Raw genomic sequence first — 12733 nt, 5'->3', positions numbered from 1 at the left:
AATGACATGTGTTAGAAAATGATTGGGTCTATCACATACTACCTATGCCAGTATTCTTTCTTCTAATGTTTCAGAATTATATTACTTTCCTGCCAGAAAGTTTCAAAGGTCTCAAATTTGGTTGGCTTCACCATATCTGATATCTGGGTTTACTTAAATAACCATGTTAAGAAATGCTCCTAGAACTTCCTGCTGCTATGTTCATGTACTGGTAATTTTTCACTCAAAGCACATGATATTTTGTCCTGTTTTTCAGAACTGGTAGACATATTTTTCAGATTTTAGGCAGCATAAATTAATGAAATCTGTTCATACTTTTGTTTGTAAGCTTCCTTAGACTGAAATTTTAATTTTTACTCTTGAAGTGTTCTGAGACCTGATTCTAGTTATAAGTTGGGACACTCCAATCAGTAGTGGGAAGGAGATAGGAAAAGAACTGACCTTGTAGCCATTTTGACTTTTAAGAACAAAAGAAGTATTACCAGGTTTTGAAAAGACATTGCCCTGGATCATCTGGCTGGGGCTGAGTTCTCCATTATGTGTTTATACATGACAGAGAAGAAGCAACATCAGAGGCCTACAATGTGAGAAGAACTCAACCAAGTACTCTGTGTGGCTTTAAAAATGGGAGAATCACGTGATTCAGAGTAGCCCCAAAGTCTGAAAAAAAAAAAAAAGTTTGCCTAGAGTCTTTCAGAGGGAACACAGACTTGATTGTGCTCTTTAGCGCAATCTGTCCAGTTTACTATTTTAACCTCCAGAAATGTAAAAGCACAAGTATAATGTATTTGTTTTAGTAATAATTTAAAACTAGTGAAGGTATGTTTAGGCAGACAATTATAGGCATGTATATCTGATTTTTCTTTCTTTCTTTTTTTGTTTTTAGCATAGAATAGAGTTTACTCAGGGCATGGGGAGGGGAGCCAGGAGGGTAATAGAGGGAGAGAGAAAGAGAGAGAGAGAGAGAGAGGGAGAGGGGGAGGGGGAGAGAGAGAGAGAGAGGTAGAGGCCGGCCATGACCACATACAGAGAGGGGGAAGGGAAGGGGGAGGGGCGAGGGGACAGAGGAAAGCTAGAGACAAGCGAGCAAGAGAACAAGAGAGTAAGAGCCTGATTTTTCAAATTCAGATCATCCCATTCAGTGAAATGAATTTATGGGAAGCCAAATGTCTTCAAGTTTTCTAAGCGGAAGTAAGTTATATTCAACTGTAAATGCCTCGCAGGATGATATAATTTAGATGCTTGGTAACTGTTGAAGAAACAGATTTTATGTGTTAAACTGAACATTAAGTATATATTACACATGATGTACTAAGGCTCCATAATACATTGAGTTACAGATATAGGAGGCAAAGTGCTGTATTTCATGTGCTTTTCCTAACTTAAAAGAAAATTCTAATAATCTTATTTAAGTCATCTCAGTTTGCACTCACTTTTCCTTATCTCTAAAATTGTTATTCATACATAATTAATATGTGAGTAATACATACAAGTGCATTGTAACATTATAAATACAAAACCTAAAAATATCCAAATATAAACAAGAGGCAGTTCACACAGGTTGTTTCTAGGTTTATGCTTGACTGGTAGGATTATTAGATATTTCTTAGAAAAGCATATTGATTGTGGAAAATATTGTGTTTTTTTTCTATTCCTTCCTGTTTTGTAGCTAGGATTGACCTTGGGGCCTTGTGCCTCATCAGCAAACACTACCCTGGACTGTACTCCCAGCATTACATGTTGCCTTGTTGACTGTTCAGTTGGACTCTCCTTTGTGTATTGTTCTTACTGTTTTAGTTACCAAAAGAAACAACAGAATTGATTTGTACATTTGGCTTTATAATTTGAATATTACCCACTCTATATTACTAAGCAAAGCACTTCAAATTGAAAATGGAAATGATCAAAATATATTAAACTATAGAAGTTTCACAGTGAAATCTATCATTTGTTGAATATGATAGTCATGCCAGTTACTCAGCTTCCCAGGAGGCTGGTGCAGGAGGCTCACATGCTTTAGAGGAGTTAACTTGTACAATAAGCTCAAGAGACTTGGCAAGAAATGAAACTTAGCAAGACCTGTTTAAAAATATTATTGATTAGTGGTTCATTTTGGGATTGGGCACCCAAAATGAAAAATAACTTGAAGTGTATATTATTATTAACTAAGTCACCAACAAATATTTTAATATACTCCCATTATTTTTTATTTTATTTATATTGATAAAAGTTACCAAAATATCACCCCACTCACAGCCCTTAGTAATCTACATCTATCATTCTTCAAAATTTTTAAATTCTACATTCTGGATAAATACTGGATGAAAGAATCCAGTATTTATATTTTGTGGGGCTTAGTTTTCCTGATTATTTTGCTGCATCTTCTTTCTTGTTCCCATTTTGAGGATTCACAAGTTTTCTCTGTGATCCTTTCCAGAGATTGTTCCCCTTAAATATGGCGTGCTTTGTTTGAAATAATGTTCAGGTCTCTAGTATGGTGTAAAATATACAGAATTAATTAGGGCACATATCTTTATTTTGAAAATACAATATGCCATATTTTTAAATCATTGTTTTACTGAACTATGCAATTAGATTCTTTCTAGAAAATTACTGAAGTTCTTACATGTAAACATGACATTATTAAATCTGTGAGAAGCAACAAAAACAGGAATGTTTTATTATGATATTTTATTATGTGACTGGAAGAAATAAAACTACATACAAGCTTGTGAAAGAAAAAGTTTAAAACATTCTCTGTTATTGTGACAAAAAACCCCAAACTTGTTTTTTGTTGTTTATTTTTATAGGATAAAAGAAGAGAGAATTCTGTGGCATGCTACTCAATCTTTCAGACAGAAGACAAGTATAGATCCTGTGCATTTATGACTTGAATGAAGATCATCAATTTTGATTCAGAGATCTAAATGTGAGAATGCATTAGCACCTTAACATGTGTCTTTAAAGTCCTCTGAAATATTTACAGGTTCACCAGCAACAGCAGAAGAGAAGCACCTTTCAAAGTATGTATACCTAAGATGAAAACAATTACAAACTGAATGTACTCCTTCAAATTCCTGCTCTAAAGTCTAATTTTTATCAGCATTCTACATGGTTAACCAATAAAATTCATAAGTTTTTTTCAAGTTATACATGATTGTGTAGTCTTATGGACTCAGTTTATCTGTTCTGACCAGTTGAGGTAGTTCACATAGGGAGGTCACGTCTAATTTTGTTTTTTTTCCTGTTCAGGAAATAAAGATATTCTATGCTTGAGAGTATGACTGTTGCTCTGCAAATGGGCTAGAGTTCAAAGAATGTAACACAGTGTTATCATAAAAGTGTTGACGTTTATTTATTATAGCACCATTGAGACATTTTGAAGTTGGAATTGGTAAAAAAATAAAACAAAAGCATTTGAACTGTATTGGGTGGATGAAACAGCAAAAAATTGTATACTTTTTTTTGACAAATTATGTTTTTTCCAAAAGTTTGGAAATAAATAACTGGAATTTAGTTGGTCACTTGCACTGGTTGACAAGATTAAAACAGGAGGAACACATGGATGTCGTTTTTGTTTTGCTGGGATTTCAGAGAGTTTGGCTTATAAAAAGCAAACAGGGCCAATGTCCACACCAAATTCTTGATCAGGACCCCCAATGTCATAGGGTGCAATATCTATGATGGGTAGTCTCATGGCCTTGCGTGTTTGATATTCAAAGACTGTCTTGCTCCATTCCCCAGTGTGCTTCTATTAAAAAGAGAGAAATTGTGTAAGAAAAAAGTCATGACATTATATTATTGTAACCTACATATTTTCCTTAACTGATCACATTGGAAAACTGTCTTCTGATCTCAAAAAGCAGTTAGTATACATAGTAACTTCTAGACATATGAAAACTTCTGTATTTAAAATTTTAATATTCTCAGTTGATAAATAAGATTGTTAATCAAAGCCTAGCAAGATTCAAAAGTTAACCCAGAAGGGAGATGGCCACAGGCTAGCTCATTCACAAGCCTGATTCTGGTTATTGCTGCCACACTATTGTTGACTTACAAAGAAATATTTGAGTCACCCACAACAGGAGTGGCTAGCATTAGAAGTGAGTGCCCCTTTTTAATGAATTATGAGAAAAAAGAAGAGATCTTAAGTCAGACTTTACATTTTTAAAGCAATAGTTATACCAGACACACCTTATATAATTAATAGTATGTGTAATTTACAGTAAATATCCCAGTCATCAAAGTTGTTTTATGAATTTAAATTTCAATCATTTTTCTTTCAACTGTTTTCCATCTAGAAGTTAAGGAGTATTCAATTTTTGAAATATTCAACATTTTCTATAACAAATAAGTAGATGTTATGTAATTCCTTCTTCCAGGCAGCTTTTGTCTCCCTTACTGCTTTTATTTCTTATTCTCAAAATAGCTTGAATAACTAAGCAATAAATTCTGAGTTCATTTGCCATCCTATGTGAAAAGACATTGTTACTTACAGTACAGCCATCCTCTAGAACTGTGTAAGTGAATTTGCTGTTTCCTTCAGCCTTGAATTCTCCTTCATTTGATCCCATCAGCTTCAGAGACTTCTTTACGTTGCCACTGGCCTGATCCATGTAGGCAATACTGTTTTTGCAGTGGTATGTAATGTTCTGGGAGGCCCGGCTGGAAAGAAGTCTGAGGAATGCCAGCTGCACATCAAGGACATCTTCAGGAAGATCAGGAGTGCCATAGCTGAACTATAAAATAAAATAGTACATCTAAGCTTGTGACTGAAATCTAGGGTAAGGGATTCATACAACATTAGCATAGATGTTCTATTATAACTTGTTCACATACATTATATGATATTTTATTGTCAGCAAAGGTAAAGAAAGTTAAAGAAAGTTAGCAAGTTAAAGAAAGATGTTTACATGTAACAGGCCTAGTATAATTTAGTCTTTTAAAGAAATAATAATTGCCTAACCACACAAGTGTTGGGGTGTTCTATTTTGTAACCACAAACAAGAAAATGAAAAAAAGTGTTAAGTAATAGACATATCTCAGTTCAAAATGTGTATCTTTTCTTACCTGAAAACCACCATTCATAGATTCTCCAAACCAAACATGTTTCTTCTCAGCACCAGAATCTGTCCACCAGTGCTTCCGTGGGACAGTCATGGGACTGGCATTTACGCATGTTTCCCCGGTTTCCATGTTACAGAATACTTTTATAGCATCCATCTTGCAGCCCTGGTTAGGATCAACCCAGTATTCCCCTGAAGCATCACCAAAAAGACAATAGGAATTAGTTATAAAATTAGAAGTGGAGGCTGAACCAGAAGATTTGCTTGTCACTTGGTTCAGTGTTGGAGTACTAATGTATCTATTTGAACTATATAGAATAACTGGTCGATATTTCTGAAGTAAAAAGTTAGTAAGGACCATAAAAGCAGGAAAATAGAAAAATACAATGTTACCATTGACTGATGTACAGACTTGTATTTTGTCTAAATATCATCTTTTATTTTAAAGAGAACACTATAGTCCAGATTTAAAGCAGATTTTAACTTAATTGGTACTTATTTCATATTTTAAGCAATGCCCAGAAGTTAGTCTGAGTAAAAGCAGTGTTCTATCCTAAATAATATTTCAAAATTTGAAAACATAGGGACTAATTTTATATAATAAGAATGTTTTGGTAATAAAAAATAATATTAGACATGCCACAGTAGATAAAAACAGGAGTGATTTAAGAAAAAGAGTTTGAATTTAATAATTAATTCATTACAATGAATTCTTTAGATATGTAATGTAATAATAAAAATAGTAAAATTATGCTTATCTAACTATGGGAATAAGATGACATATGCTACTTATTTATTTAAATCATTTTTGGTTTCATATTTACAAATATTTGTGTCAAAATTTCTATAGAACTGTCCATAGAGTTTCTTATATTTGAAATGTTTTGCAGTTGCATATGTTATACCTTAAATGTCCCTTCAAAGATTGTTTTTCCTCTTTACTATCAAGCATTTTCAACTCAATTAAAAATGTTTTGATAGTATAAGAGCTTCAGAATATTTTCCACTATTAAATTTTCCTGGCCAAATTCTAATATAGGCAGATTTTTCAGTAAGTGCGTAGCATGAGAGATAAAGACTTGAACATACCGCTCTTGAGTTCAGGGTGGCAGAATTTCAGGTCTCTGCAATTCCGAGCAGGGTTCTTTCGAGAACCATCAGGGCTGATAATGCTCTCTATTTGTCCATTAACAGACTTCAGTGAAGACATAATCTCCTCAGTGTTGATCTTGAAATCCATTGGTTCGTCTCCATAATATGGTGAAAAGCCAGCAGACTTTTCACCTCCAACTCCAGCAATGGCAGCAGCACCCCCACCACAGCAGGGACCAGGGGCACCAGGGGGCCCAGGAGGTCCTGGCTGTCCAGGGTGGCCTGGTGAGCCCTAGATAAGTTAAAATAAAGACCACAGAAGTATTTTTCTTTGGTCTCCACTGAAGGACGGTGTCACTTGTGTAGAAAAATAAACCATAAGCAATCCACATATGTTGTGACAATTAGTTTAATTAAAAAATATTTGGAATGTTTCATAGTTTCATGATTATCAATTTGTAACAAACATGATTTGCAACATACAAATATGTTATCCTACTTCATAGGAGTAAGTAGTATTGAGCACAAATGTCATCATTTTCTCTGTATAAAAATGTAATCAAATAGCCCAGAAGGCACAATATTGACATGAGAAGGAATAAGACAGGGACTTCATCTTCGGGGCTCAAATTATGCTTCTAACTTAATGGTTTTCATATATCATATGTATATTTGTTGATACAATGGCTTGTTATTACATTTGTCCCAACATTGTACAGTCATTAGGCATTAGCCATGATCTTATCAGTAGCAATGCAGAAGTTTTATAGGTCATTTAATTAGTAAAACTTCTACAGAAATAAAATGATATCTGCGAGTTCTCTGTTGTGAGTCCAGCATGGCATAATTTATTTGGTTAGCATAATTTATTTATTTGGCATAATTTATTTGACATATCATTTTATTGATATGTCACTCAGCAAGACATATGTTTGTGTGTGTGTGCGTGTGCGTGTGCGTGTGTGTGTGTTTCTCCATGTTATTGTGGCATAAGTGGTCTTAATGCAATCAAAAATGCATTAAGTTAGCTTTCACTTTCTAAAGTAAATGACTATACTGTCTGCTTCAGTTTACAAAGAATGTAATATTTGTGAAACATTGTATCACAGCAAAATAAATCATGTGTGTATATGCATTTTTACCTCAGATCCTCTTTCACCTCTGTTGCCTCTAGGCCCTGGTGGTCCAATGGGACCTGGATGCCCACTTGATCCATCTTTTCCAGGAGGCCCATGTGGTCCAACTGGTCCCTAAAGAAATGAACATAATGATGTTATAATGCTAAAATATATTTCTATCTTGTAAACATTTTGAAATGTCCACCTTCCAATGTACTTCTGTGACACTTACTCTGGGACCTGCAGGTCCTGGACTACCAACTGCACCCTGGTGACCAGCAGCACCCTGGAAAGCAAGAAGGGATAGAGACCAGTGAAGAACTCCAGGGCTTAGGGACGAGACCATTCATGATCTTTGGAGGACCCAATGATCAAGATGAAACAAACATTTCTTTTTCATTCATTGTTTCATGTGAAATTATTACTTTAAATAAGCCCTTTTGTTCATGCCTCATTTCTCCAGTCCATCTCAGTAGTCATGCACTGAAGGAGAACTCCTAACAGGATGATGCACTTACAGGAGAACCTGGGGGACCTGGATTGCCAGGAAATCCTCGATGTCCTTTGATGCCATTAGAGCCACGTTCACCAGTTTCACCTTTGTCCCCTCGCGGACCTTGAGGACCCTTTAAAAATGTATTTTAAATTAAGGTCATTATTGAACAGACATATTGAGAAATTAAAATTGATCTTATAATAATAAATCCATTATAATTTATAGGATTGTATTAGCTTTATAGTAAATATTATATAGCATTCTATTAGATTTATAGTAATAAATGTATTATATTATCTTAGCTAGAAATCCCTATCAAAAGTAATAACAAAGATTGTTTCCACTTTAATTTTGGATTGATAATTGTAATTCTCATAACTGATGTCTGTATCATTATCTGCATAGAACTGTTAGACACTAATATTTTTCTATATCATCAAATGAAAGTCTCTATTTTCTCCATAGTTACATATCTGCTATTCAAACTATTTTCTAGAGATTCCAGAAAGCAACAGCGTGTTTTTTTATAGTCTAAAATGAGTTTTAAAGCACAACAGGACAAATGTCTAATACTTACAGGAGCACCCCGGGCTCCAGCAGGACCTGGAGCACCAGAAGGACCAGCGGGGCCCTAGAACACAAGCAAGCAATTGAACAACTGGACTTTGAACTGAATCTTATCACTGATTTAACTCCATTTTTAAAAGTTGATTGTGTAAGGAGGACAGGAGGATGTGAGAGGAATGGGTGAGGGGAAATGTTCTGTATAAAAGATTAATTAAAAATTAAATTAATTAAAAATTAAATGCAATAAACATTTCTGAAATTTTTTCAAAAGTGAAAATAACTTTTTAAAAAATGCTCACTTAATTGCAGTGGGATCATAGTACACATACTATTATTGGAAGGTAGAGTCTGTAAATTCTGACTTTATTCCCACAGCAAACAGAAAGCTTCCCAATTAATACCAAAGGAAATCAGCACAGATATATTAGATATTGCTCCACCCCAGTCTCTTCTTGAGGGATGAGGACATATATCAAGAGAAGCATTGTATTAGAACTCACTGTTTCTCCTCTGTCACCACTTTTTCCAGATGGACCAACAGGACCAGGTGGGCCTGGATGACCAGGAGCACCTGGGGCACCAGGAGAACCATTTTCACCACGATCACCCTGAAACAAATTCATGAATTTCATATAAGCATGAGAGCAATTGGATTAAATTACAAGTGTCTACTGTACATGAATTTGTTATACCTTGCCACCAGGAGATCCGTCTCGACCTGGCTGACCATCTGATCCAGGGTTTCCCTGATTAAAAACAGTTAAGAGAGCCTTTTACTCTTTTCAAAGATAATTTATACTTTGTATACAAAGTATCACACACCATTATGGCAGTTTTGAACAAAAGATACTTTAGTAAAACTTCTTCCTGTCACATCTCCATTCCAGGGTTGCCCTTCTATTTAGTGGAAGCCAAAGTTGGTTTTTGGTGACAAGAAATTGCACATATTACACAGTGGTTTAATTGTTTGAAGACCATAATTCTTTGGCAGATATGTAAGATTTCCATTTTCCTAAAATTTCACAAAATAATATGAGGAGTGTACTAATTAAAGAAAGCCTAAAATTGTTTTTAAGGACAGCTAATAAATAATTTTTGAGAAGTGAGGATTTAAATTTGTTATGAAAATCTAAAATGATATTTTATTTAACATTTCCACACTAAATATATCTCTTAAAAAATCACATAGCACCCTGTTCAAATATATTTTGTTAATATAAAATACTAATTAAAAATTAAGAATAATCACGAATGAATAATGAACATCTTTATGCAAAATTGAATCTTGTGATTTTGCCTATTAACTCATTTTCTAAATTAATTTGTGGTTATATCCTCTTCACTACTGAAGGGTACTTTGGGAAATGTTCTTGGTCGTAGGCCTTTATATTACCCTAACTTACAAAAGACTGATTATCAGAGAGGGAAAGAGAACTCAGCTACATGGACACATTTTATTTAAATCTCATACATTAAGATTTAGTGGATCTTTCTTTAACTAATAATTAAATTTCAGACTAAAGAGATGGTTCAACAGCTAGAGGTTCTTCCAACTAAGCCTGATGATTTGAGTTCAATATCTTGGTTGCTATAGGGTAGAAGAGGAGAACTGATTTTTGAAAGCTGTCCTCTGACCTCCATATGTGCACCACAGTTCCTATGTGCTCACATGTATGCACTCTAACAAACACAATTTAATAAATACAATTTAAAAATATAACAAACAATTTGAACATTTGCTGACTGGTTGAATATTATTCCTGAATTGCTACTTACATCCCTTCCAGGTTCACCAGCTGTACCAGGCTGACCAGGAAGACCTTGGGGTCCAGGAGGACCACGTTCCCCGTTATGGCCACTGGCTCCTGGTTTTCCACTTTCACCCTGTGGACAAAGAAGTAAAAGACACTTCAATATGAGATTCCAACTCATGGGGCGTTACCAGATTGGAGAGTGACATGTGAGTTAGTCAATTTCTATTGATATTTACTTTTCTTGTAACTCTCCCCTTCTTAAGAGAAAAATAGGGGAGTAAAGATTTTGGATTTTTCTAATTGCTCAGGGATTCAGAATAGCAGAATGCTCTTAATCAGAGCACAGTTGATTGTGAAGAACAGAAGCTTATGAGGACAACAAGAAAAATGATGATAAACTATCATCTCAGTGGCCTTTAGCGTCAGGATTTATTAGAAACTTGCTAGGTATGCTAATTACTGTTAAATTTTTCTGCTATTACTTTCTGACATATTTTGAAAACAGTGAATAAAATGTTATTACTATGAAACCTGCTGCAAATGGACTTAAATTAACTTATTTATTGAATGGACATTTCAGATACTAAGCACTATCATGTTCTGGTAATATCAGTGAAAGCAAACCAAAAGTTTTGACTTCAAGAGATGGGTAACTTACATCAATTAAAGTATCATATATTTATGAGATGAAACAGTCTCTCCCTTCATAGTTATAGTGAACAAAATGAAGAATGCTCACAGTTTCCTAACAGTGATGTTTGAGAAAGTAATATTATTTTTCTATGTTGTTGGCTTGCTTGTGTATATATTCAAAGTTTGTTTATGACCTGTTTTGCCTGTGTGTTTTGGGAAGATTTAATAAAAGTTTTGTTTTTGCAAACTAAGTATGTCAAGAAGGTAAGCTCTTTGATAATTCACACTTTGATCAGAAACCTTTTTATATTGACATGGTGAAGAAATCTCTATTCCTATGAAGGGAGGCAAACATCAAATGCAAGGTGACTACACTTACCTTGATACCCTGAGGTCCAGGGCTACCCCATGGACCTGGCATGCCTGGTGGTCCAGCAAGACCTCGTGCTCCAGTTAGCCCTGCAATTCCAAGTGGACCTGGGGATCCCTATTGCAATAGATAAGGAACACTCAGTTTTTTGTTACAGAGTTCAATTTTCCTTATTATGTTTGTTATCAGAATATGTGGTCTACCAACAAAACAGTGAAAGCACTCACTGGAGGGCCCTGAGCACCAGGTGGCCCCTTTTCTCCAGGTTGGCCAGCATCACCTTTTGGTCCAGCTACTCCAGGGTTGCCAGGAGAACCACTGTTGCCTGCAGGACCTGGAGGGCCATCCTTGCCAGGAGCACCACTGGGTCCTGGAGGCCCTGGATTACCCTGAAAATAATTTAAATTTTAACATGATAGAAATGGTCTTTTTACTTTCCTTGCCTTTTACTTATTTTTGATTTGATGTGGGATTTGGTAGATGCCAAATTTAGTAGGTATCAACATATAACTTTCTTATTCTAGACACATGAATTCTTTCTGTAAGTTACACTAGAAAAAAAAACTGTAGAGTGCTTACATTGTTGCCAGGAGGCCCAGGAAGACCACGCCCACCGGGAAAGCCAGCAGCACCCTGTGAAATGTCAATGTACTAATTAATGAAAAACTGGAACAAAATTCTGTAAACATATAAATATGAAGAGAAGGAATGGATTAGGAGTTGAATTCTATCTCAAAGTCATTTAGGGTTTGCCAGGTCCCTTTGAATTTACGCAGAACTACCAAACAAAGCAAAACAAAACAAAACAAAACAAGAACCAAACCAAACCAAGCCAAATCTCATCATATTTTTGTATCTTCATATTCTCTCTGTTGCTTTTGTGTCATTATGTGGTCTTCACATAGATTGGAATCAATAAATACGTTCAATAACAGTTATAGAGTAGTGGCTAATAGAATGCATACTCACAGGACCACCAGGACTGCCGCGTTCACCCTTTACACCCTGAGGACCAGGAGGACCCTAAACACAAATGAGAGGAAAGGAATATTGAGTAGAGTAACAAAATAAAAATTTGAGAAAAGCCTTAAGCATTGGGAAACTAGTAATACTCCCTGAAGATATTAAATTAGCTAACCTATGAACCTATCCAAGCTACTGAAGTGAAGATTATATTCTCCTCCCATCACACAAAAATTTCACATGAAATATTAACTAGTAATAATCCAAAATGTCTTATTGAATGATTTAACAATAAGACTTACAGCAGGTCCAGAACCACCAGGGGGTCCTGCAGCTCCAGGAGGACCTCCTTCACCTTTCTCTCCAGGGGCACCTCTTTCTCCTTTAGCACCTGGTTCACCATTCTGTCCCTGCACATAGCAACAGTGACCATCTGTGAGTCAACTTCTTTCACAACATGCTTGACTTATCATTGTTTCTCTTTAAAACATAGAACATTTTTTTTTTAAAGCTGTGAAGTTGTTGCCATCAAATAGGGATAGGAGGTTCCCTGAAGATATGCCAAAGCAAAATCAGTCAAAATATTGTGGTAAGAGAAGAAGAAGAAGTAGATGTAGAAGAGTAAGGAGGAGGAGGAGGAGGAGGAGGAGGAGGAGGAGGAGGAGGAGGAGGAG

General features: G+C 35.4%; 1 protein-coding gene across 1 annotated transcript in view; it reads right to left on the bottom strand.

Moving 5' to 3' along the window:
• Window positions 1-3330: 3330 nt before the first annotated feature.
• The window catches only part of Col3a1 (collagen type III alpha 1 chain), a 36444-nt gene continuing 27041 nt past the window's right edge, over window positions 3331-12733 (bottom strand). Inside the window, exons 36-51 of the mRNA XM_028765648.1 lie at window positions 12362-12469; window positions 12066-12119; window positions 11676-11729; window positions 11324-11485; window positions 11106-11213; window positions 10116-10223; window positions 9032-9085; window positions 8840-8947; window positions 8350-8403; window positions 7795-7902; window positions 7509-7562; window positions 7301-7408; window positions 6156-6450; window positions 5071-5258; window positions 4497-4739; window positions 3331-3751 (exon numbers count right to left, since the gene is read on the bottom strand). Of these exons, the coding sequence (XP_028621481.1) occupies window positions 3605-3751; window positions 4497-4739; window positions 5071-5258; window positions 6156-6450; window positions 7301-7408; window positions 7509-7562; window positions 7795-7902; window positions 8350-8403; window positions 8840-8947; window positions 9032-9085; window positions 10116-10223; window positions 11106-11213; window positions 11324-11485; window positions 11676-11729; window positions 12066-12119; window positions 12362-12469 (1953 nt within the window). The 3' untranslated portion in view covers window positions 3331-3604. The remainder of the gene's footprint in view (window positions 3752-4496; window positions 4740-5070; window positions 5259-6155; window positions 6451-7300; window positions 7409-7508; window positions 7563-7794; window positions 7903-8349; window positions 8404-8839; window positions 8948-9031; window positions 9086-10115; window positions 10224-11105; window positions 11214-11323; window positions 11486-11675; window positions 11730-12065; window positions 12120-12361; window positions 12470-12733) is intronic.

Source organism: Grammomys surdaster, unplaced genomic scaffold (assembly GCF_004785775.1).
Source record: "Grammomys surdaster isolate TR1022 unplaced genomic scaffold, NIH_TR_1.0 165, whole genome shotgun sequence".
Taxonomy (NCBI): domain Eukaryota; kingdom Metazoa; phylum Chordata; class Mammalia; order Rodentia; family Muridae; genus Grammomys; species Grammomys surdaster.
The sequence above is the reverse complement of the archived record's forward strand: the minus strand, read 5'-3'. Positions and strand labels throughout refer to the sequence as shown.